This window comes from Artemia franciscana, chromosome 13 (assembly GCF_032884065.1).
Source record: "Artemia franciscana chromosome 13, ASM3288406v1, whole genome shotgun sequence".
Lineage (NCBI taxonomy): Eukaryota > Metazoa > Arthropoda > Branchiopoda > Anostraca > Artemiidae > Artemia > Artemia franciscana.
Window position 1 is genome coordinate 34863356 of NC_088875.1, and position 27631 is coordinate 34890986.

The 27631-nt window shown below is 32.7% G+C and overlaps 1 protein-coding gene across 1 annotated transcript in view; it reads left to right on the top strand.

Annotated features, from left to right (window-relative positions):
- Window positions 1–27631, top strand: part of LOC136034306 (tyrosine-protein phosphatase Lar-like) — a gene marked incomplete in the record, with an annotated part of 449438 nt that overhangs the window by 225880 nt on the left and 195927 nt on the right. Inside the window, 5 exon segments of the mRNA XM_065715442.1 lie at window positions 11726–11921; window positions 13784–13917; window positions 18660–18810; window positions 19914–20074; window positions 22792–22933. Of these exon segments, the coding sequence (XP_065571514.1) occupies window positions 11726–11921; window positions 13784–13917; window positions 18660–18810; window positions 19914–20074; window positions 22792–22933 (784 nt within the window).

Sequence of the window (27631 nt, forward strand, 5' to 3'; positions counted from 1 at the left end):
TTGGTTTTAGCTCTCCGCACATAAATTATTAAAATGAAATTTGTATATTAATTCTTTTTTTTGGCTAAACGGCTTTCTCTTAGTTTTGATCAGACGATTTTGAGAAATAAGGGGTGGAGAAGGAGGCCAAGTTGCCCTCAAATTTTTTGGTTGCTTAAAAAGGCAACTAGAACTTTTAATTTTTAACGAACGTTTTTATTAGTAAAAAATATACGTAACTTATAAATTAGCAACTTACGTAACAAACTTTCATAATCTTATATTTTTATTATGTATACAAGGGGGTTTGTATCCTCGTTAATACCTCGCTCTTTACACTAAATCTTAAGTTTTGTCCCAATTCTTTAAGAATGACCCCTGAATCAGAAAGGCCGTAGAATAAATAGTTGAAATTACTAAAAATACTTTAGCATAAAGAGCGAGGTATTTATCTTCTCCTAAATACCTCTCTCTTTACGCTAAAGTATTTTTGAGAACCCCTCATATGCGTAATAATCTCTGTTCGTTTAAGTTTCAATGCTACTCCTTCCTTTCACTTGAAAAAAAGTTTTCATGTTTATTTTTCATTGTTTTCTTATAGTAATGCTAGAAAATCATGCGCCCTTTTCCTTGAATTTTTCTTCCCCCATGACAGATTCCTCCAAGGAAAGATCCTCCAACATAGCCCCCTCCCCTCAGCTCCACCCCCCAAACAAAATAAAATCCCCCTGAAAACGTCTGTACACTTCCCAATAACCATTACTATATGTAAACCCTCTTGCGACATTCTAGGACCACTTGGTCGATACGATGACCCCTGAAAAAAAAAAAAAAAAAAAAAAAAAAAAAAAAAAAAAAAAAAAAAAAAAAAAAAAAAAAAAAAAAAAAAAAAAACACGCACCCGTGATTTGTCTTCTGGCAAAAAATACTAAATTCCACATTTTTTTAGATAGGAGCTTGAAACTTCTACAGTAGGGTTCTCTGATACGCTGAATCTGATGGTGTGATTTTCGTTAAGATTTTATTACTTTTAGGGGGTGTTCCCACTATTTTCTTAAATAAGGCAAATTTTCTCAGGCTCGTAACTTTTGATAGGTAAGACTAAACTTGATGAAACTTATATATTTAAAATCAGTATTAAAATGCGATTCTTTTGATGTAGCTATTGATATCAAAATTCAATTTTTTAGAGTTTTGGTTACTATTGAGCCGGGTCGCTCCTTACTACAGTTCGTTACCACGAAACTGTTTGATTATTTGTCTTAGTTTTACTCAATTAGCCATGGCTCTGAAGTCTTTCATCACTTCCACCAAGTTGGTTTTAATTCAAATTAGATGATTTGAGAATTGTATGAATTAAAAAAAAAAAACTAATTTTTTTAGCTGAAAGTAAGGAGCGACATTAAAACTTAAAACGAACAGAAATTACTCCGTATATGAAATGAGTTGTCCCCTCCGCAATCCCTCGCTCTTTACGCTAAAGCTTTAAATTGTTTTAAAAATTAGAATTGTGGCAGAGTCAAACTTTAGCGTAAAGAGCGAGGGATTGCGGAGGGGACAACTCATTTCATATACGGAGTAATTTCTGTTCGTTTTAAGTTTTAATGTCGCTCCTTACTTTCAGCTAAAAAAATTAGTTTTTTTTTTTTAATTTCTGAACGTTTTTGAATTAATGCATGTTTGGTTTTGGCTCTCCGCACATAAACTATTAAAATGAAATTTGTATATTAATTCTTTTTTTGGCTAAATGCCTTTCTCTTAGTTTTGATCAGACGATTTTGAGAAATAAGGGGTGGAGAAGGAGGCCTAGTTGCCCTCCAATTTTTCGGTTACTTAAAAAGGCAACTAGAACTTTTAATTTTAACGAACGTTTTTATTAGTAAAAAATATACGTAACTTAAGAATTAACTTACGTAACAAACTTTCATAACCTTATATTTTTTTTATATTTTATATTTTTACATTTATATTTTTATATTTTATATTTTTTATATTTTACTCCGTATATGAAATGAGTTGTCCCCTCCCCTCTGTTCGTTTTAAGTTTCAATGGTACTCCTTATTTTCAATTGAAAGAATTTTTCCATGTTTATTTTTTCATTGAGTAATTTCTGTTCGTTTTATGTTTTAATGTCGCTCCTTACTTTCAGCTAAAAAAATTAGTTTTTTTTTATTTAATTTCTGAACGTTTTTGAACTAATGCATGTTTGGTTTTGGCTCTCCGCACATAAATTATTAAAATGAAATTTATATATTAATTCTTTTTTTGGCTAAATGGCTTTCTCTTAGTTTTGATCAGACGATTTTGAGAAATAAGGGGTGGAGAAGGAGGCCTAGTTGCCCTCAAATTTTTTTGTTACTTAAAAAGGCGACTAGAACTTTTAATTTTTAACGACCGTTTTTATTAGTAAAAAATATACGTAACTGAAGAATTAACTTACGTAACAAACTTTCATAACCTTATATTTTTATTATGTATACGAAGGGGTTTGTACCCTCGTTAATACCTCGCTCTTTACACTAAATCGTAAGTTTTGTCCCAATTCTTTAAGAATGACCCCTGAATCAGAAAGGCGTTAGAATAAATAGTTGAAATTACTAAAAATACTTTAGCATAAAGAGCAAGGTATTTATCTTCTCCTAAATACCTCGCTCTTTATGCTAAAGTATTCTTAGAACCCGTCATATGCGGAATAATCTCTTTTCGTTTTAAGTTTCAATACTACTTCTTCCTTTCATTTGAAAAAACGTTTTCATGTTTATTTTTCATTGTTTTCTTACAGTGATGCTAGAGAATCCTGCGCCCTTTTCATTGAATTTTTATTCCCCCATGACAGATTCCTCCAAGGAAAGATCCTCCAACATAGCCCCCTCTCCTCAGCCCCACCCCCAAACAAAATAAAATCCCCCTGAAAACGTCTGTACACTTCCCAATAACCATTACTATATCTAAACACTGGTCAAAGTTTGTAACTTGCAGCCCCTCCCCCAGGGATTGTGGGGGAGTAAGTCATCCCCAAAGACATAGTTATTATGGTTTTCGACTATGCTGAACAAAATGGATATCTCAAAATTTTAATCCGTTGACTTTTGGAAAAAAATGAGCGTGGGAGGGGGCCTAGATGCCCTCCAATTTCTTTGGTCACTTAAAAAGGGCACTAGAACTTTTCATTTCCGTCAGAATGAGCCCTCTTGCGACATTCTAGGACCACTTGGTCGATGCGATGACCCCTGGGGAAAAGAAAAAAAAAACAAAAAAACAAAAAAACAAAAAAACAAATAAACACGCACCCGTGATTTGTCTTCTGGCAAAAAATACAAAATTCCACATTTTTGTAGATAGGAGCTTGAAACTGCTACAGTAGGGTTCTCTGATACGCTGAATCTGATGGTGTGATTTTCGTTAAGATCCTAAGACTTTTAGGGGGTGTTTCCCCCTATTTTCCTAAATAAGGCAAATTTTCTCAGGCTCGTAACTTTTGATGGGTAAGACTAAACTTGATGAAACTTATATATTTAAAATCAGCATTAATATGCGATTCTTTTGATGTAGCTATTGATATCAAACTTCAATTTTTTAGAGTTTTGGTTACTATTGAGCCGGGTCGCTCCTTACTACAGTTCGTTACCACGAACTGTTTGAAACAGTGTCATTTCACTTGTTGATAAACAATCTATCATCCATCCTAGGGCAAAACTTAGGTAGACAGGCATGGAGTAGGGATAGTTCAAATGAGCTTTTCCTTACTGGGAAACCCATTTGAATTTCAATCGGGATGACCGATATTTTTGGTTGACTCATGATGAACAATGTCCAATGGATTTGTATACAAAATGGGGGACTGAAGTCACCTGGACTCGCAGGCGACTTTTATTTTCGTCTCAAGGGTTAATCCTTCTTTTTTTTCTGCAAATAACGATTTTTTATAAGCGACGTTTGAAAGGCTACATTATGCAAAATATAGCTTAGATTAGGGCAAATTGGGAAACAAAATGAAAGGAGGGTGAAAACCAGATACATGCAGGAGGAAAAAATAAAAGTATATGTATATAAAATTTGTTTTTGGATATGGTTGTCTGTCTGTTGAAGGATTTAATGTGGCTTATTTTAGCATGTAGTGCGTCAGTAACTGCAATGACAACATTACTCAAAAGACTTCCATTATGTAAAAACAAGATAATTCATACGAATGAGTATGTTGTCAAGACAGTATCAATTAAACCTATGTATGAATATTTCGGCTACATAACAAATATCTGTCCTTGGTGAAATTGCAAAAAAATAATAATAATAATAAAATAATCTAAAAACATCACCCAATCAAAACTCAATAAAAATTATACTAATTTGGGTTTTTTTGTCTGAGTTTGATTTTTAAAAATGTGTTTTTATTATTTCAATGGTTCTGTCCGGTTTCTTCTCTATTACGCTGACGGGCGGCTTTTGTGCCTATAGCCAACACATTTTTTTTCTTGACGCTGTTTTAAATAAGTCCTCTTTCATTGGAACTCTTTTTTCTCATTTACAATTCATAATTTCCTTTTATCAATCCTCACCTGTTGTCCCAACCTCCCAGGAAGTAAGTATGCCTCTACAATTTCATCCAACTCAAATTCAATGGCAAGACAAGAAAGAAGAAACCTAAGCAAAAGTTGTGGGAGTCCATTTTGTCGTTGTCACATCTAAAGGTCGTATCTGAAGTTTTGACACTTCGTAGATGCTTGCATTAAACTTTTTACTAAGCTGATCCCAAATGGAAAGATCAGCTGCGAAATGTATATTCAGTCACATTTGTATCCTCCCTTTGCTATATTGTCCTCTTAGCAGGGCCGTCTTCATTGTTCTACTGTTGCTTCTTTTGAGAAAACTTCGCAAATGATATATGGCTGTTATCTCAGAATTTTGAATATGTCAGATATGATCTTTAGGTTTGACCCTGTTAGTTTTAAATAGGCAATTCTTCAATTAATCAATGTGGTTTGTTTCCTTCCACAGTGGTGGGGAAGTTGTCATTTGATTTGATTGCATTTTGTAGGCTCCACGTACAGAAAGGAAAATGAAGTCACGAAAGTGAGTGTGATATTGTTAATTTCTTTTCGTCTTTTCTCCTCCGAAGGGAAATTCTAAATAGTAAACCACTTGTTCGTTTCCTATCTCAAGTTTCGGGAAAAGCTATTGTCAGTGACCTAACATTGTAATTACTTTGGAGGAATGAAACGGCTGTCTAACATCAAAAGTGTGCATCTAGTGGAATCAAATTTTCGTGAAAATAGACGTTAAAATTGTACGTAAATGCAGAAAAATGGAAAAGGGATGTCTTTTCTTGAAGGTTGAAGCTCTTCATTTCACCCTTGAAGAACATTGTTCAATCTAAGAAAATCATTCAATAAATTCTTATAAATATTTGACAAATATTTGACCCTGTGGTCTGCTATCTAAGCATCGTGCTTTTATCTTTTGAAACCTCTTTTTTTTGCCGGATCGCTCCTTACTACAGTTCGTTACCACGAACTGTTGATAAAGCGTAAAAAATTATGGAATAATTTGGATAATGATGTGAAGAAGATAGGAAATTTTAGTGATTTGAAAGGAAAATTGAAAGAATACTTACTAAGCAAGTATGAATTTTAGTTTTGTTTGTTTTGGAAATTTGATTAAAATTAAGTTGTAATTCTTTGATAGTTAGTGACTGTGACCCTACAGCATGGATATGGTATGTAGTTGCTGCCTCTGTAGTATTTTTTTTTTTTTACTTTCTTTCTTTTCCCTCTTTTTTCTCTCTTTCTTATTCTAATGAATTCAAAAGGTGTATTGTGTATGTGCTTTTTACCTGATTCATCCCTCGTCAACCGTTTGGTTTTGGGTGAATCATATTGATTTTTATATGTAAATTGTTGTTAAAGTTAAATAAATATGTGAATATATATCAACATTGAATATGATAAATAAACTTGTGTGAATTTTACGCTACTTTATATGCCAAACACAAAAAAGCTTCATTTCCGATTATGAAACGAAATCATTATATGAAAGGAAATGAAATCTATCTCTAGCTTTTGACCATTTTTCATTAAGTCTTCCCTGCTTTATTATCATTAGGAATTCTTCTTTTTTATTCTTTATTTATCTTCGTATGAAAAATTGCTAGTGGGCTTTCACCTAATAACGTTCTTCAAACTGTTTTTGTATCAACCCAAAGTTATGCTGAATAATAAAACAAGACACTTCTATTTGATTCTTCAGAATATTGCAAGTATCTTATTATTTGACTAAGAACTGTTAGTGGAGTCAAGGATGTAAGCATAAGAAATTTTGTACTTAAACGACTACTAGAAAAACGAGAGACATCGAAAAAGAGGTGGTGTTCTAATGATGTTTGAGTTTTCACTATATCTTGTGTTACTAATTACAAAACAGTTAGAGAATTCGAATCAGAGGAGTTGTCAGAATACATTTTTGTTGAGTCTAGCTCATTCTTGCGTGATAGGGGGAGGGCTAAGAAAGCTTAATTTTTTGTGAAAGGTGATTAAATGATTTCTTCATGGCACATCAACCATTTTCATGACTTTGTGATGAACCTCTAGGATTACGAATATTCAAAATCGTGGACAATTGTTAAACTAGGTGAATGACACTTTGAGGAATGGGCGTATTGCTGAAATTAGCTATTAACTCCGCGCTTTTCCACACTCCTGAGCATTTAAAGTACCAAGAACAGTGAAAGTGGAAATTGATTGTTTGAATTGGTTAAATGGAAACTTCTACAACCATATATGCCTTAAGAAATTGGAGAAAATGGAATTTATTGATAAAGACTTTCATGTGCAGTTATGCAGTTTTTGACAATAGTGGGTGCCAAATTAAAAAAAAAATGTATAAAGAAACTTGGGTGGAAAATCAGCTAAGAACAAATTACATCAAAGTACTTAAGATCTGAAGGTGTAGTTCCCTTTGGGAATCAACAGATTATTGATGTTGAGTTTTTAAGGACGCAAAGTGTTATTATTTTTAGTGAACTAGTTTTGCTGATTTATTTTGATGATGCAGCGTGGCAACACTGATGAAAATATGATACCGTCCGAACAACTTCATAATTTTGAAACCAAAGGAAAAAATTGGGGTTTCTAGGTATAAATGACCTAATACGATTAAGGATGGGAAAGTGACGTTTTTATTTCAATGTCTTTAGTATTTTAATCTCAGGTAATGACCCACCATAACTTCTTATGAAAAAAAGAGTAAATGTTCGTGAGCCAAATTCAGCTCTACATTCGAAGTTTCAGTACATATAGTATCTCATAAAAACTTCCAACTATTACAGCTTGAAAGAAAGCAAAGGTGTTAGATTAAGAGCTCCTATCCATACCTATCACATAAAATTTTTCTTATAATCTTTCAACTATTACAGATATCCATATGAGTATGAACTTCGTTCTATACTCATATTTGGGTAGTAGATCCTTTTCTAAAGATTTCATTCGCTTAGCACAAACTTCCTTTAAATTCACGAATATTTAGTGCTCTGGAGGGAGGGAGGCGTGGATCTAGACGTTGAAAATACTGTCATGGACCCTAATTTAGGGTTTGTATTGACCCCCTGTAAGTTTTGTTAGTTTGATTAGCAACTGGTCAAGATAGAGAAGAGTCCAATAAATCGGCTAGTTTTTTTTTTCTGCTGAACTGTCTATTTCTCCCAGATTTATTTTGACTCTTTTGTTCCTTGCTGTTTTGTTCATGAAAAAATGGAAGAAAATGATGCTGCTTTTTTTTGAAGTGACTAAAAGATCCAAGTCGGATTAGTTTGGTATCTTGAAATAGAAGAGATCTTTATTGGACATTTAGCGTAGTTAACTTTGGTCTTTAAATATAAATGTAAAAAAAAAACTTTGCAAAGGAAATTTGATAACACTGGTGCCAAAAAACAAATTAAAATCAAATGTACACTTTATCTGGTCAGAAGTCTAGTCAATTTTTTGACTAGTCAAATCTTTATCTAGTCAAATAGTCAAATCTTTATCTATTCAAATCTTTATCTAGTCAAATATAAATGTAAAAAAAAAACTTTGCGAAGGAAATTTGATAACAGTGGTGCCAAAAAACAAATTAAAATCAAATGTACACTTTATCTGGTCAGAAGTCTAGTCAATTTTTTGACTAGTCAAATTTTTATCTAGTCAAATAGTCAAATCTTTATCTATTCAAATCTTTATCTAGTCAAATATAAATGTAAAAAAAAAACTTTGCGAAGGAAATTTGATAACAGTGGTGCCAAAAAACAAATTAAAATCAGATGTACACTTTATCTGGTCAGAAGTCTAGTCAATTTTTTGACTAGTCAAATCTTTATCTAGTCAAATAGTCAAATCTTTATCTATTCAAATCTTTATCTAGTCAAATATAAATGTAAAAAAAAAACTTTGCGAAGGAAATTTGATAACAGTGGTGCCAAAAAACAAATTAAAATCAAATGTACACTTTATCTGGTCAGAAGTCTAGTCAATTTTTTGACTAGTCAAATTTTTATCTAGTCAAATAGTCAAATCTTTATCTATTCAAATCTTTATCTAGTCAAATATAAATGTAAAAAAAAAAAAACTTTGCGAAGGAAATTTGATAACACTGGTGCCAAAAAACAAATTAAAATCAAATGTACACTTTATCTGGTCAGAAGTCTAGTCAATTTGAGTAACCGGGAATATAACAAAGTTTTGTTTTTGCCACTATACTATCTATTAGCGCTGTTGACATGTATTATTCTTGGTCACAATTAAGACAACAGTGCTGACTAAGTAAAGAACGACTAGCAAAATCTCCCATCTATTGTTATTTTTTCCCTCGGCTCATAATGTTGAATGGATGGTCGTTGAAACCTGGAGAATAATTCGATAAAACATATTTGAGTTATAGAGCCCTTCTGAAGGACCGAGACAGAACGGGTCGCTATCTGTCACTAGTTGAGCGTTTCTTTCGTCCCCGCAGTTTGGTGCAACATCAAATTCAAATTTTGATTTTAAATTAGTCGTTTTAATCGGACCGGTTGAAGTTTCCGAAAGATTGCCTGATGATGATGATGATTTTATTAAGTGATTAAACCTTTACAAGTATTTCACTGCTAAATGTCTACAAACTAACACTACAAAGGAAGAAAAAAAAAAAAAAAACAATAGAATAAATGAAACTAATAAATGTTACAATCAAAGACAACAATCAGGTATAAATATCAAATATTAACATCAAACCAGTCTTCTAGTCGAATACAAAAATCTGTTCAAGCATTTCCTTAATACTTTATCAGAAATTACTGAGCCAGGACAAAATGGGAAATTAATTCCTAAAGAATGGAGTTCTAGTTCCATACCAAAACGTTGTAAGAAATAAACAGGACAAGTAAACAGGAAGTGGCTACAAGTTTCACTTTCACCACAAATGCACTCTCCGCTTCTAGCTTTTCCAATTTTACTTAAGAAATAATTTATCCCGGGATGACGAAGACAAGTGGCGCTCCGGTGGTAAGGGTCCCAAATTATACGGATAAGCCTTTTCTTCATAGATGCATTGTAGTAAAATGTTAAATCTTATTGAAATTAAAGCCATACAACGCTTCTATATTCATATAAGTTAAGGACAAATATTAGTTATGTAGCTCCATTGAACCTCTTCTCCCTCATGAATTTGCATATACAGGTGTTTTTTTTTTCACCTTTTCTACTCATGGCCATTAAAAGGTTATTCAGATAATGTTCAAAAATGACTGAATGTATGTCATAAAGATTGCAGTATGACTGCCCCTTAATCAGAAAACGCTAATTTCATTCTTCATGCATCGTGTTTTAACCAAATCTGGGGTTTAAGAGGTATTCTTAATAGTACAAGTAAGAGTTGGTGGCCAACTGTTGACCTGTCACATATATTTATGTCTTCTATAATAATTGATAATAATTTATTTGTTACCCGCTTGTTTTGACAATTTAAGCGGACAATTTGACTATAAGCTAGAGTGCCACTTGTTCTTTGCTGAAATAGGTGTTCGCACTAATTAAATTTCTTGGAGAAAAGCAAACCATTTCTTAGAAGAAACATATTTATAATATTTAGTTTAATTTCACTATTTTGGAAATATTTTTATTTTTCGCTACTATATTTTCCTTGCAATTTCGTTCCATTTGAAAAAAAAAAAACTGATGCCTACATAAATCTTTTAAAATCGTCAGTTGACAATCTTTAAAGCAATTTATTTTGTTTCCATTACGGAGCAAACCGAACTTTTTTTGTGAGGGTGAGTTTGAGGGAGTGGGAGCCCGATTGTTATTTTGTTCGTTTTAACTAAGATTTTTTTTTGGGGGGAGGGGGGGGGGCTCTTCTCTGTTTTTATTTATCCGCTCATAGTATTTCCAGTTCGTTTCATATGACTTCATTTCTACTAGTTTATCATTTCTACTAGTTATATTTCTACTAGTTTATGTTATTACAGCTCTTCAAGGACTTTTTTTTTCAGCAGGTATGATGTTATTATAGCTCTTCATGGACTTTTTTTTTCAGCAAGAATGATGTTATTATAGCTCTTCTTGGACTTTTTTTTCAGCAAGAATGATGTTATTATACCTCTTCATGGATTTTTTTTTCAGCAAGAATGATGTTATTATAGCTCTTCACGGACTTTTTTTCAGCAAGAATGATATTTCTAAGTTTTGGTCTTGAATTGTTATTAAATGTCCTGGGACTATCCATGACCTGCCAGTTGTATAGGCCTATCCGTATCGCAGGACAACAAAGGTTTAGTTTAAAATAGAAAATAAAAGAAAAGAGAAAGGTACCATTCAAAGGAAAGGAGTGTTGCATGACCTATATAAAGATATGACTTAAAACGAATCTAAAGTTCCACATGGAAGAACTTGCATAAGGCTTGAGGCTTTTTCATGTATTTGTTTGTGAAAACTTAATGGTAAAATTTTCTACTTTTGCCGTAAGTACTGCATCGATGGTGGCCAGTTTAGAAATAGAAATACGAGGAATTTTTTCTTGGCTTAAAAATCTGACTAACAGCGAAAGATTAAAGTTGTATTCTACTTACCTTTGTTAGGTGTTTTCATATCATCTTCCAGTGAAAAATTTGTTAGAATCATGAGAAGCAGAAGTATCATCAAACGTTGGATTTGAACCACATAGCCCCCGGTCTCGGAAGGTGCTCACAGGCATCTAAAATAAAATAAAAGGCTTCTTTTTTTTGGAGGGGGGGGGGCTGATTTTGATTGCTATTATGCGCAATGATTGAAGGGCGTTTCGGACACAAAATTTTCGGTGTTAAATTAGCCCATTCTGCTTCCACACTAAAAGAAAGAGCCCTAGTCTTAGGCCGCAAATTTTATGAAGAAGGTTGCTATTTTTTTTAATAAGTTGCTTTGAAAGTGTCTTAAGTTTAAATGAGATTGCGCTGAAGTTTAGTTGGTCCAAGCTTCCAAATACGTGTAATACAAATTTTTTCCTTTATGCATGTGTTTCAAATGTTCAAAATGGCTGAAATGTTTGGAATACAAAATATTTTCATCCAAAACACAAATTTTTTAAAGGTTTTGTTCCGAAATATAAGTTAACCTCAGAACCCCTCTTGTCAAATCAAATGTTAAAACTCGCAAATTTTTTTCCAAGTAGGTACTCTAATTTCCAATGCCCATCAGTGGACTTCAGGACGATGACAACAAATACATTTAAATCCATACTTTGTCTGACGTAATTTTGTCATTTCAGGGATATAAAATCTACTATACAACAAATCCTCATTTGCCGATGACTGATTGGGATTCACAGTATGTAGATTCGACAACACTGACAACAATACCAGATCTTACTCCTCACACCATTTACACAATCAGGGTACAGGCATTTACGAACATTGGTCCTGGGCCCTTTTCAGCTCCTGTACAGGTCAAAACTCAGCAAGGGGGTAAGAATTTAACTTTTGGTATTTTTTTTGTTTGTTTTTGATTTCCGCTTCAAATACCACTCTTTTTTTGCTGATTAATTATTGGCTAATGATCATCTCTTCGGCTATTTAGTTTTTTCTTGTGTTGAACCTAACTTAAATACAAATATTGCTAGGTTTATTTTATATATGATGTCTTACTAATAGTATTTCCCAATTATCTACGCGTTTACTTTTCTCTTCTTTTCCGCCCACTTGCGGAAAGATGAATTCAGCTTTAGAAATATGAAATGCGTTATGTGACATATGAATCAAAAGTGAGTTATATATTTATTCTACTAAAATTGGACACACTCCATCGATTGGTTTGATCAGAGTGTATCATTATCAAGATATTCTTAATTTGATAATCAACTCGAAATGCGTTATAACAGAATTTCGACAAGCTTTGGAAAATAAAAAGCATTACTTGCACGACTCTTCCATAGTCACGAAGATTATCACATAAGGTGTTCCATGAGATGGCCAGGAAGAAACGATTGAAGCTCAAGGGAGTTATGGAGGCATATTTTACAAAACATTTTTTTTGCTTCACCGAAACATTTTGGAAAATGTTGCTTAACGTCTTTTGTATTTTCACAGACGAATTGGCTGATTTATGTGATTGTTTTCTTTGAATTTTCATTTAGTTTGGGGTTCTTTTATACCTTATGTAAACCTAATCTATTTTAATATATTTAATATATTTTAATATATTTATCACCTAATATGTTTTAAGTTTATTTCCTATTGTATCGTTTCCTTGGGTTATGTATTTTTCTAGGACCAAAGCAGAAAATTTGAACAAATATGTTTCTATTCACCAGCAGAAATATTTGCAAAAACTTAGGTAAAAATTGCCAAAAGAAAAGGTAATTGTGCTAAAAATCTCGTAGTTTATTTCCAGTACAAAAAATTCAATGTAGAGAAAGATTGAAATGCGTTTGATAAATGCCGTTGTTCTGCTATTATACTTTCTTTTAGTTTTTATGAATGCACATTTTTGAACTGTTATACATATATATGTTTTTTTTTTTTTTTAATGAATTCTAATTACTATTAATACGGATTCACTGTACTTTACCTCTTCTACTAATACATACAGGAAGAAAAAAAAAGAGATGCAACAGTGTTATCCATGAAAAAAAAAAAAAACAACTGGTTTTTCGTTTTGTTCTAGGTGGATTGAACCTTCAGTTATATTAAGGGTTTAAGGTTTTTGACTGTACCAATTTCAGTTGTGTATTTTTATTTCAATTGAAATAATTTGCGGGGGGTTTCAGATTCTTTTTTGAAATTCTCTATAATTTTGTCATGTAATTACAAATTACTGTTAATTTGTAATATAAAAGAAAACCATTATTTTCAAGATGTTGTTAGGTGAGAAATATTTATCATCAACAATTTCTTTAATCCTTTTTTGAATTTTGGCTACCGGAGTCCGCTGTACGCTCTACTAGGTTGCAGCTATTGCTGCAGCCGTGATTTTTTCATCTCTTGGGTTTTTTTTTGCTTTTATTTTTTTTTTAATTCGGAAGATGGACTGTGAGCATTGCTCCAGAATATCCTCAATTACTTTAAACTGTCATTGGTTTTATCCCCTTTTTTAAAATTTGAATTTTTAAATTATCTTCTTCTTCTTCTTGGAACAGAAGCCTTGGGGTAATGCACATAGAGCTTTTTTCCACTAAAAATGGGGATGTATTCTGTCACGTCACCATGATGCATTTCATTAGGATTAAACTTCTGCTTATTCGTCATGATTAACCAGTTTGATCTTAAAAATTACCTTAGAGTTTACGTGGTAGTTTAAGGTCCACTTAGAAGTTTACTTTTTATTGTAGTACCCTCTCAGCCTTTGAGTTTACGAGCCATAGATGTTACAGCTACTTCTGTTTCCCTTGAGTGGACCAAGCCCATTCACACAGGAGATAATATTATCAGCTATGAACTCTACTGGAATGATACTTCAATCAACGTAAGTTAATGATTTATTCTGTTTTATTTTTTTCTTCATTTAAGCTTCTTTGCCATAGAAAGTACGCTTAGGCCCATTATACTTAATTATTTATTTTGCATTTTTGGTGAATAAATTTGACAAATATATACTGCTCAATTGGCGTTCTTGGCTGAATGATGTTTATACCTTTTCCATAGGCACTGAAGAGTTCAACTTAGATTGTGTTAGGAAAAGAATTTCCTATTGTTCTTCTTATTTTTGATGTTTGCCTATTTTTAACAGGGAAACTTTATTCATAATTTAGGGTGTCAAATTACGCTTTGGCAATTATGATTAATTGTTACTTTTTTTGTGGTGAAAAATTTGACGAATAAACGTATTCGTTTGAGAATTTCTGTAGCATAGTGAATGACTGAAAAACATGACCATAGACTAGGCTGATCGGAAACGAAGCTTAAGCCAAAAACTGAGGGAAAAACCTGCACCATCTAGCGATAACCAGTAAAATCAAGAAGTTGAATATAAAAAAGTAGCATTTAAAAATTTACCTTTTTTTATTTACGCTGGGGCGAAAATATATATCCCTATTGTCACAAAATTATGTACATTCGTTTCATACTTCATAGCACACCTGAAACAACTCTTATCCCTAAAACAGGAACAGAAACAATAGTGTCAATTTCCAAAAACTCATAAGAAGGAAGCAAAGTGAAGGCGGTTTTGTCGTATTTGTCATATTTTTCCTACGAAAACAATAAACAGATGTATTTTTTTTCAGCAGAAATATAGACCAAACATATTTTCAAAAATCTAGGACGGACAAAATATTGTATGGTTGAGGCGGGAAATCCCCCCCTCCCTAATCAAAACCCCTTCAACAGGGCTCGTGAAGCAAAATTTGTTTCCTTTCTATCTATATATATAAAAATGTAGTGTCCGTCCGTCCGTCTGTCTGTTACACTATCTTTACCGTTACACGTTATTACCGTTACACGAGCTAAAAAAATTGAGGCTCTTTTTGAATTTACTTAAATTACTTAAAATGTAAAAAACTGGTGATTGCACAAATATTTCAATATATTTTGACAATGGATTAAAGCAATTTGAAAGCCTTAAAACAGAAAACCAAAAGATTGAAGTTTAGTAGAAATTGTTGAAGTTTAGAATGCTTGCTGCTCAAAAAAAAATTGTCAAAGTGTCAATTAACGTCAAAAAGAAATTGTTATTAAATTGCTTAAAATATAAAAAAACTGGTGATTGCACAAATATTTTCATATATTTTGACAATGGATTAAAGCAATTCGAAAACCTTAAAACAGAAAACTAAACCAATTTACGTCATCAATTCGATCCAAAAATGACATAGCGTTGCCGGGACCCAGAATCTTTACCGTCACATGTTATTACCGCTATTTTGACAATGGATTAAAGTAATTCGAAAACCTTAAAACAGAAAACCAAAAGTTTGAAGTTTAGTAGAAGTTGTTGAAGTTTAGAATGCTTGCTGCTCAAAGATAATTTGTCAAAGTGTAAATTAATGTAAAAAAGAAATTATCCTAATATGTTACTAAAAATTGAACACCAGGACGAAACACTGGAGTAACGCAAAACCAGGCTTGCGGCTCAAAGAGAAAGGGCCAGACTAAAAACTAAAAAAGAAAAAACTAAAAAAGAAAAAAATTAAAATATGACGTAAATAAATAAAAAAAATGAACAAAAAAAACAAAAAAAAATAATAAAAAAAAAAATAAAAAAAAATAATAATAATAAAAAAAATAAATAAAAATAAATAAAAAATAATAATAATAAAAAAAAAAAAAAAAATAATAATAATAATAAAAAAAAAATTAAATAAAAAAAAAAAAAATAGAAAAAAAAAATAAAAAAAAAAAAAAAATAACAATAAAAAAAAAACAAATAAAAAAAATAATAAAAAAAATAATAAAAAAAAATAAAATGAAAAAATAAAAACAAATAAAAAAAAATAAAAAAAAAAAAACAAAAAAAAATAATAAATAAAAAAAAAAAAAAAAAAAAAAAAAAATAAAAAAGTAAAAAAAAATAAAAAAAATAAAAAAAATAAAAAAATAAAAAAAACTTATGAAAAGGAAAAAAACTGTAATAAAAGATAAAGAAAGGGAACACCAGAGCAACGCAAGACCAGGCCTGCAGCTCAAAGAGAAAGGGCCAGATTAGGAATGTCCAATTTAAGTCATCAATTCGATCCAAAAATGACATAGCGTTGCCGGGACCCAGAACACAAGGGACAATGAGAATCCATACATAGAAGCCTTCCGCGTGCAATGCTGGGGCCCGGTGGCAAAGCTGCCGGGACCCAGCACGGTCTGTGGCTAGAATACAAGGGACAATGAGAATCCATATATAGAAGCCTGCCCCATGCTATGCTGGGGCCCGGTGCCGAGGCCGCCAGGATCCAGCTAGTATAAAAAAAGAATAATAAAATAAAATAAAAGAAACGAGATCACCTTTTATTATGCAGTAAGAACATATGTCTACTTTTATTTTTATGTCTAACACGGGACTACCAAGAATTATTAAAATTAAAGATGACCACAAATTATTCTGTATATATAAGGGGCTTGTCTACGTTTTACGCGCTAAACTATAGCTTAAGTTTATGAATCAATAACTACGCCAATTAGAATGGAGTAAAAAGTATTTCCTGTATTATCTCAAGAATCTAAGATCTGATTGATGTGCAGTCGCTTTAAACATTAGCTTCAGTAGAAATCTTTTAAAAGACAATCATCCGCACAGTTGCGACACTCATATATCCTTTCACCATAGTATCATAAAACCTTAGCTTAGAGAGAAGGGGGTCAAGGAGGGGCATAACCCTCAAATATGGAATAATTTCTGTTCCAAATATGGAATAATTTATTCCATATTTAATTTTTTCAAATATGGAATAATTTCTTTTAAAAGGCGATCAGCTGCACAGTTGCGACACTCAGCTATCCTTTCAGCATAGTACCATAAAACCTTAGCTTAGAGAGAAGGGGGTGAAGGAGAGGCATAACCCTCAAATATGGAATAATTTCTGTTCGTTTTAAGCTGAAAGGTCACTCTTCACTTTTATTTATTTTTTCATTTAATATCAGTAAGGCCAAAGTTGTATATACATCACGAACTTCACAATCATGACTTCAAGTAAGGAGTTACTGTTCCGATAGTGGTCGAGACTCTAAGAAATGGAAGCTTAGAATCAAACCATGCATCAATATAGCAGACTTTTGGGTTAGTCAATAAGCCTAGAAGCAAAACTACTGAAAAGGAAACATATCAAGAATACAGTTCTTACTTTACTATTTACGGACTAATTGTCGTTTAGAAAGTGATTCCACTATACTTTCCCCGCCCCTTAATGTGCAAATTTATTGCCAAAATTATGTATTTCCCATGTTTTTCTTTTCTTGATTTCTTCTGTGGTGATTTTTTTTTTTCGAGTACACGGGTTGAAATAAGAATGACGCATGGCAAAATACATGAGCATTTTATGTTTTGGGCTTTATATTTGCGAATGGGGGGGGGGGGGGCTGAAATAAGAATTCTTATGAAGTAAGAATTGTTTTCTTAACATGTTTCTTTCTCAATTGTCCCAATTCTGGACTTGGTGCAGCATTGGGTTGTTTTTAATTTGGAAATGCTGAGTGACAAAATGATCGAGGTGACAGTTACCTCTATGGGCTATGATGTCATTTTCTCTCAGAGTTCTCGGAGCTACTTATCTCTCCGATCCATTTCAATTAGTCTTTGAATATTCTAATATAGTACCTCGCAAGAGTGTAGTGGCTAGAGCTATGCTTGGATACTATTAAGTCTTAAGTTCGATTCCTGCTGGTGCGAGGATTTATTATCATTGAATACGTGTTTGTAATATTTTTTTAGTCAATTAATTTCTGTAAGTATTTCTATAAGTAAAGTTTTGAGTATATCATTTCACTTATTGATAGATAAGTCTATCATCCATCCGTCCATACATCATTCCTTGGGCAGAACTTAGGGATGAAAGATCGTATTGATTTTGGGTTGAAGCATGACAGACAATGTCTACTAGACTTGTATATGAAATGGGGGACTGAATTTGCCTGAACTCACAGGCGAACAAGTGGCCTAAGCCTAATGTGCTTGGCCGCTTGTCATTTTTGCTTTTTGTGTAAGACATTGCAACATACTTCTTTAAATCGCATAGTTTTTTTCTAACAAAATGTGTAAAAATTAATGCAAAAAGTTATTTTATAACTTACTATATTTATTTGTATAGTTTAACTTGTTTTACGTATTTGGTTCTCATTGAAATGTAATATAATGAGAGAAATGTTTGGCTTATCTTAAATCTTAAATATGCAATAAGGAAATCGAACGAAAAATTGTTAATAGGTGAGCAAGTAAGTAAACTAATAAAAGCATGGGAAGTTAATTTTATTAATGAAAGATATAAACACTTGAAACCTTAATGGCTAAAACTTTAGGCTGATCTCGAATTTAAAAAAAAATATAAAATAAATGAAGAACAGAGCTAAAACTACAGCAAAAAAACTTGAGCGGGTATATGCGTCAAGGTGCCACAAAATAGTGAGGAAGTGGCTAATCGACCGGAGCAGCTAAAGCTAAAGGCTGAGGAAAAAAAATATACGAGGTAATAATGAACGGGATTCAATGACGTTGATCTTGTAAGTTTCCGGTCTCAACTTACCAAATTTTTCTATTTAATGATAATCAATTTATCTGTTTTGCAGGAAAAGGGGCATAGGACTCTTGCCGTAATTGAATCTTATAAGTTAGACAAGTTGCAGCCCAATACCCTTTATCATATATGGCTAGCTGCCAAGTCCCGTCGTGGTGAAGGCGCATACACATCTCCAATAGCAATAAAGACTGACCAGTATAGTAAGTAGTTGTTGGTAAGAGTTTGGTTAGGCTTTGACCCTTTGCAGTGGTAGACATACTGTCGTTTGACGGACGCATATTTTTATCAGCACCGGCCTACTTTTATTATTTCACTGCGCCTATTTAATGTACTGCACAAGAGGCATGATTCGTCACCAGCTAAAACTACTGCACCAAAAACTTTTAAGGGGGAAAAACGTTATACAAAATGGAAAAACGTTATATAAAGCAGAAAAACGTTATATAAAGCATAAAATAGGCTATTTTATGCTTTATGTATCTTACTACTGATTTTCATTTTCTTTCACTTATTAATCTCAATAATTAATTCATTTTCTTATTATCTTTCTTTTCTCTAGTGCACCAGGAAAGATTTATATGCTTTTTGGAAAGGATAGATTTACGTCACTATGTTTATTCCGACTGTGTAAACTCAAGTGTTTCAGCTTCTGATACTTTTATTTTATTGTTATCTCTATTTAGTTTTCATCTATAGATTGGGGTGTTCTCTAAATTGTTTATTTAACAATGAATTTTCTCTGTTTTCCCTTCTTTGGATTTTCCTTTTCTATTTCGGTTTCTTGTTTAATCTTATTTTTATGTGCAAATTTATATCTTTTTTATTTCATCCAGTTTTAAGAACTTTTGGATTTTCTTTTTTTTTCTTGGTTCATATCCTTCTTAGTGTTTCAAGTTTAGCACTTAAACAATAATTTTTTTTCTATATAATATTGTTTTTAATTTTTGTTTCTGGGAGTTATTTTTCTATTTAAGTTGAAATCAGAAAGTATTATATGTATCCTTTACTTTATTCCTAACCAAAGTTATCTAAACCGACTTTTGCTTTCGTTCTTTTCGGTATTGTCTTTAGTTTATTATAATGTGTCAATTTCTTTATATTTTGTTTGTGTCTTTATATTTTCTTTATTATTTTGAGGCCTTTTGTTTTTATTTTATCTTGAAGTTTCCAACTCTTTTAATTTTGCCCTTATTTCTTCCTATTTCTTTCCAGTATCCTTAGATCCGGATAAATTATTTTTGTTTTTCCTTGGTTACATCTTTTATTGTTTTTATTTTCGGATTTCTAAATTCTATTCCAATAGTGCCAGAAGCACCTCCAGAAAACGTTCGAGCCGAAGCAGTGGACTCACAAAAGATTAGAGTGACATGGGAGGCCCCCCCAGAAGACCAGCAAAATGGTATCATTTCTGGTTATCGTCTTCACTATGTCGAAAACTATAAATCAGACAACTCAGCTTCTATTGTAAGTAACTTCTTTTTTTTAATTTGTATGTAATAAAATGTATAAAAATATATTATATATATGTTTAAAATGAGGAATTCTTCTGTGGGGCAGGGTGGTTTAAATTTAAATAGACGGTTTTAGAAATTAAAGCCAAATAAAAAACGCCAGATCTTTGTCGGGGAGTTAAAGCCCGAAAGCCCCCCTTCTTCGTACTTATATGTACATTGGATTCTTTGTATGAGATTTGAACAGCTTAAATTTGAACTAGACGTTTTAAAAAATTACAGCAAAATATAAGAAAACCCAAAAAACCATCATCCCTCGGCCCAAAAGCCCTCATCCATCGCACGTATCTTCTACAATTTTTTTATGTGATTTAAACAGTTTTTAATTGAACTAGGCTTTTCTTTTTTTTTTTATAAATTACAGCAAAATTATAAATGAAATTCTAGATTTCGATGGGGTAGGCTGGATCAAAAGACAGAATGTTTGCACGTATCTGCTACATTTGATTCTTTCTATAGAATTAAGATATCTTGTATTAAGTTAAGATTTATGACATCAGTAGCCCGAAGCGAAATATGACTGGTGCCTGGTTAGATTAAGTCACAGGTAGCAGTAGCTTAACCTCACGAAAATGGCTAGAAATTGTGTGCCGGCTTAATATGCTTCTTGAGACTAGGGGCTATGAGACGAGGGGCTATCTATTCCAAATTTCTTGATAATCTCCAAAGAACATTCTTTTCAGTTCTTTATGTAATTTTTTCAAGTTAGAAGGATGCTTTCTGGATCTAGCTTTCTCTTTTATTGGCTAATATAAGGATTTTGAGGACACATTCGAAAACAATGTTTCTATTTACCAACTAAGAAAAATAGAAAGTGTTGTCGAAATACACCATCAAGGAATAACCTATGTATTTTGTTGTTATTTTGAGGACTAAGGAAAACAGTGTCTGAAGGAAGAAATGGACCCGTTTTCTCAAGGAAAACTAATCGAAAAACCTAATTAAGAAAACTAATCGTTCAAGAGTTATCCCATTATTTGATCTTGGGTCACAGTATATTCTTTCGTGCGCATGTTTTACTTTTTCTCAGCTTCATGGTGACCTCCCCCATCCCCTAAGTGTTCCACCATCTTTTACCTCTGATCAGAATAATTAAAACCTTCGCAATACAAAAAATCATATTCAAGTTCCTTTTACTCCTTGTGTAAGGTCAGATTTTAATCTTTTAATTGGGAGTCATATTGTGTGGAATAAGTTCCCCGAATCAGCTCGAAGGTGCCACTCATTCGCTTTGTCCAAAAAAAATTGTAAAAAATTCTTTGGCTTCTTATAAGTTATTTTATATATATATATATATATATATATATATATATATATATATATATATATATATATATATATATATATATATATATATATATATATATATATATTTATACATATATTTATTATTATTTCATTTGAGTCTATTTAATCTACTGTTCTGCTTTATTAATTAAGTGGCTTCAATCTATTAGTCTATTTAGTTTTGTCTTCTATAGTTTTTATTTTATTTATATTTTCTTCTCTCTCCTTTTTGCTCTTCTCTCTGTGAATAAGTGATTATTTTAATTTTTTCTTCTTCCTCTCTGAATAAGTGACCCGTTTATCTTCCCCCTTCTTTACAGGCCAAAGAACCTTTGGGGGAATGGTTAAATGTAATATTGTATGTGTATTTTATGATGAATAAATCTCATCTTGTTTTGCGTTCTTCTTCCTCGGATCGATGTTCTTAGTTAATTTTTAATGTCCATTTGCTTGTTGTATCTATACTTCCTTTTTATCTGCTTTGTGCAATCTACATTTTGTTCCTTCGAAAGATCGGGCAGTCAATCCCTCTATTCTAAGGAGTATAAATAAAGGTGACAAAATTTAAATTTTGATGTACTTTCATTAAACCTTAGGCAAGAAATGACTAAACCAAGACTTTTTCACCTTCCCTTTATATTTTGTTCCTCTTATTCCTATTTTCCTTATTCCCATCTTTCACTGGTGGATCCAGGGAGGCGGCCTCCCCCATATTTTTTTATGGTGACATCATTCCGTGTTTTTTTCCGTTTTTCACTGTTGTTTTTTAAATAAGTTCTGAATTTGGTCAATGTTTGGCGCCCTTGTCACATTTCCCCCCCCCCATGCTTTTGCTCTACATCTGTCTTTGCCATCTTTCTCTCCTATTTCCCTCTATACCTCAAACCTTTTATACCCACAATTACCTTTTATACGTTTTATTCCCTTTATACCTACAAACCTTTTTATTGTTTTGAGTTCTTCTTTCTGTTATCGATCTTCTGAGTCGTTTTTTAATGTCCTTTTTTGCTTTGTATCTTTTTATTTTTATCCGCTTTGGTAATCTGCATTCTGTTCCTTGGAAAAGATGAGAGTCAATCTCTATTCTAAAGGCGACAAAAATTTAAATTTAAAATGGAGCTACTTTTGTAAAATAGTAGACAAGAAATGACTAAGCCAAGACCCTGTTATATTGCCCTTTATACTTCTTTGCATCTGTATTAACAATTTAGCTATTCAGTGCTGTTTTTTTTCGTCTATTTGAGATTTTTTTGGCGCGTTTCAATCTAGGGAAAGAGACATACCGTTTTTTGTGGCGAGAAATGAAGAGAGAGAAAGAGAATGTAGTTCCCTACCCATGTTGATTTTGAATTTCTGGTTTTATTAAGTTTGTTAAATTTACAGGTTACATTACCTGGTATTTCCCGAGAATTTATTATCGAAGATTTAAGAAAATATACCGAATATAGAATATGGATACTGGCTTTCACGGAAGTTGGTGATGGTCCTCCGTCTTATGTAATTAACGTTAGAACAGAAGAAGATGGTAAGAATTTTTATTTATTCTATTGAAGACTTTGACTAACTTGTTTGAGTAAACAAGAAAAAGGGGAAATAAAGAGCTTAAAAACTGTTGTTTTTTTAATGTGTTTTTGGTTTTTGTGGATTTGTATATTGGAAACGTTTGTTTTTTGTTTTTCTGGGCCGAATTTACCAGTCTAGGTCTAAAGTATATAGGTATCCGGTGGCCTTCAAAGCCAATTTGTTTCAGCATGTAACAGGCGTGTTGAACTAATTTATATGGAAGTTCCATATTAACTATGTGAAATGAAATCATGGCTTATATCGCTAACAACTATATTTTAAAATTACCAATTTTTTATTATTTGTGGTTATTCTTAGTTGAAAAATCATACGAAGAAAGAGTGTACGTAGGAGTTCGATTTAAAGGATGCCATAAATTCAAAGAAAAAGTAAGTAAAGGAATTATATGGAGAACGAAAGAAAACGTAAATATCCTAAAGACGATGGGAATTTCCTCTTGGGGGTAGGGGGGGATTTATCCTTCCATCACTTTATAATTTTCATATTTGTCATTTGGACTTCTTGACTATAGTGGTTTCGTCCAGTAATTCGAAGGATCACTTCAAAATAGGATAACTGAACAGCCATCAACTTCTATTGCTATAAGATAAATAGGCGTGTTCTCTTTTCCCGGGTCTTCTTCGAATTCAGCAGTCTTGTGATATTTAAGGTGAAGGGACTAAGTACATGCTTAAAAATGTCGGAATACGCGAATAATTCGGAATACGCGAATTTTTTCCGAATAATTCGGAAAAAATAGAAAAATTGAAGTATTTTTAACTTACGAACTGTTGATCAGATCTCAATGAAATTTGATGTTTGGAAGGATATCGTGTCTCAGAGCTCAGAGAGTAATTCTGAAAAATTAAAAAATGAGGTATTTTTAACTTACGAACGGGTGATCGGATCTCAATGAAATTTGATATTTAGAAGGATATGATGTCTTAGAGCCCTTATTTTAAATCCCGACCAGATCTGGTGACATTGGGTGGGGAGTTGGGAGGGGGAAACCTAAAACTTGGAAAACACTTAGAGTGGAGGGATCGGGATGAAACTTGGTGGGAAAATAAGCACACGTCCTAGATACATGATTGACATAACCGGAACGGATCCGCTCTCTTTGGGGTAGTTGGGGGAGGGGTTAATTCTGAAAAATTAGAAAAAATGAGGTATTTTTAACTTACGAACGGGTGATCGGATCTCAATGAAATTTGATATTTAGAAGGATAAGCTCTTATTTTAAATCCTGACCGGATCTGGTGACATTGGGGGAAGTTTGGGGTGGGGAACCTAAAATCATGGAAAACGCTTAGATTGGAGGGATCGGGATGAAACTTGGTGGGAAAAATAAGAGCAGAAGTCTTACATACGTGAATTACATAATTGGAACGGATTCTATTGGTCTATTGGGTCTATTCGCTCTATTGGGGGGGGGGGGGGGGCTAATTCTGAAAAATAAGAAAAAATTACGTATTTGACTTGATAAAGTCGTTTTCCCAAATTCGACCATCTGGGGCAAAAGGGAGAGGAAAAATTAGAAAAAATTAGGTATTTATAACTTACGAGTGGGTGGTCGGATCTTAATCAATTTTGATATCTAGAAGGACATCGTGACTCAGAGCTCTTATTTTAAATCCTGACCGGCATTAAGCCTCTTATTTTTCCTTTTTAAATCAATCTATTGATTCATAGAATTTTGTTAGAGCTCATACCATATGATCTCTTGGCTCTTAGCTCTTCTCGCCTCGTCACAAGTGCCATATGAGCTCTTAGCTCTTGTTTTCCTATGTGATTTCCGCCCTATAATAAACCTTAACTGTCAATATAATAATAATAAAAATAATAATCGTGAAATAGAAAAGGCTTAGAATTAGGTTCAAAACCTGGGAGCTCCCTTAGAATCAGACTTTGAGGAGTACTGTAGGCACAATTTTTTTTTTTTATCTATATACCTGTTTTGGGGCAATCTTTCAAGGTTTTCTAGTTTTTGAAACTGAAACTGGCATTCGGGCTTATTGAAACTGAAAGTTTCATTAACTAACTTGATCGACTCCCTGACTTGGCGTAAAGCCACTCTTCCCAGTTTTAACCTAATTTCAATCCGAGTGATGGTCTTTTAATCCGAGAATAGATTCAGTTGACTGATTTAGCATTGCTAATATAGGAGATATGTATTTAAAAAAAAAAAAAAAAAAAAAAAAAAAAAAAAAAAAAAAAAAAAAAAAAACAAAAAAAAACAAATAGTGTACCATGTATGTATTGGCCAGTTCCTCCTTTAAACCAATTGGCCATCATTTTCACGATGCCAAGAACACTAAGCGGTTGTTTCTTCTTTTGAAAAACAATTTTTTTTAATATAGTCATCCGTAACACCATCAACTAGTTCAATAAATCTTAGGATATGAAAGTCAAATAGCAGTCGAAACCATTATCATTATTAATGGACTCATAAAACCGAGGCCACAAATGCCCATTATCTCTACAGCATTTATGTATAGCCATTGTGCCGTAGGTGTCCTCTCGGGTGGGGTATTTTGAGATTGACCTGTCTAATTATTTTTTTCCCCTTTATGCCTTACATGATAGTAACAATGTATCTACTGCTTTTTTCCATCGTACTTAGCACTCCCACTGCCAGCTTCAGTGCAGGCAGCTTGTGTCCCTCAAAAGAGAGGGTAGATTCACGCGCCGAATATCAATGGCAAGTGGCATTCGATCTTCAGAACCCTACTAGCTAGAGAATTTCTTTCTCCATCTTGTGGTATCTTTTCTTGCGGCACAGTCTGCGCTACACATGTCCAGGGAGGCGGACCCTCTTCCCTCAAGCCATGATTTTGACAGCCATTGCTAGCTTTTGTTCGTCCAGCCTCGGCCGCGTATTCCACAAGATAGCCTGTCAGACCAGTGGGTGGATGGTAACTGAAATTAGCAGAAGGGCGACCTTATTTGTTCCTGCTATCCTCAGGGTCATCACGAGAAGGTTATGACCATTACCTCTTAGTCGAAATCATACTACCTCCACGTAATTTAGAAGGCAAAACTGAAACAGCAAGTTTGTGGATTATTAGTTTCAACTGCTTGAAGTGATATGAGCTAATTGTTGTTTCGCTTGAAGGTATCTAAGATCAATAATTGAAATAAGTAATAACATGTTTAGGAATCAAAACCTGTTCTACTAATTTCTCGTAAGATCTGTTTTGCCAAAAATTCCTTCTTATCGCAAGGAAGAGGGAATGGGGTGAAAAAGCTGTTTATTTAGTTTGGTACATTGTCCATTCGGAGGTTTTATACATCATGACACAGAAATGAGTGGAAGTTATGACCCGTAAACTATAAATGAAAAAAAAAAAGAATGGTCTGGTTACATCATTGAACTAGATATAAAAAGTTGCATAATGTACTATTAATTTGAATATACAAAAGTGCAAAATTATGCAACATTTCTAAAATTTAATGTTTTTCTTGCAAGGACACTTTTTTCAAACCTTAGCAAAGGAACAGGGAAACAGGCACAATTTCATTTAAAATTAATAAATAGAAAAAAAATATTCCTGGTAATTTCTTGAACTTTTGGGAACTGAATATGTGTACCTTTTTTTGTATTATGGCACTTTGCTGTCGCTTTACTTTATTGCTAGTGTTAAAAACAGCCTAGAGTTAAGCTCGGGTTTCCTAGGAGTGATAAAAAAAAAAAAAAAAAAAAAAAAAAAAAAAAAAAAAAAAAAAAAAAAAAAAAAAAAAAAAAAAAAAAAAAATTATCCTAATAATCGTGGTACTTGCTCAATGAAGAAGACAAAATTGGAGAATAAATTTAATTCAAATGAATAAAATAAGAGAAATTTACTCATACACTGTTGAAGTCGTCTTAAGCTCTAGTAAAGAAAAAATCTCTAAAAAGTCGTACTAAAAGCTATATTTCTCGTTCTTCTTTTAGAGACAGCCTTAGAACTAAGCTGCCGTATTCACTAATATAATTAGTTTCTATTTTTTTTTTCTCTGTATTACTGCTCCTCTGAGTTCTGAGTTCTTTATTTAACATTAAAATCCATAAACAAAAAAATTACTTCAAGACAATCTCCCCCATAAGGCTCCATGGCCGGGAAAGAACAGGGGAGAAAAAAAATTACCAACACAAAGAAATGTAAACAAAATCCAAAAACATTTAGTCGCCCACCTTAATAATCCCCAAAAACGACAAGCTAGGCAGGGGCTAGCAAATGATTTCAACAACTCAATTAAATATCCAACTCAATCCAGAGACATCAACTCCAAGGGAAACCGGAATAAAAAATAAAGACAAAAAAAAAATTGAAGGGAAATGAGAAAACATGACTTTTTGACATTTAAGGCAAGATAATTTACATCAAACCACTGGATAACTCTTTCAAAAAGGGCTATCATCCTTGAACGAAGATCAGACTCAGTTCTACCAGTTGTGCCATGAGTACTGTCATCAGCAAAAGCAATAAGTGTATCCGGTAAGGACACACTCTTGTCACAGCTTATAACGGATACTGGTTGACAAAGACGACAGCAAATGGTAGATTTTAAATTTTTAACCGCATTAATAAGGTCATTGACGTAGATTAAAAAGAGTATCGGCCCAATGACAGATCCTTGTGGAACACCAAACTCTATTCCAGAAGGATTAGAAAAGTCC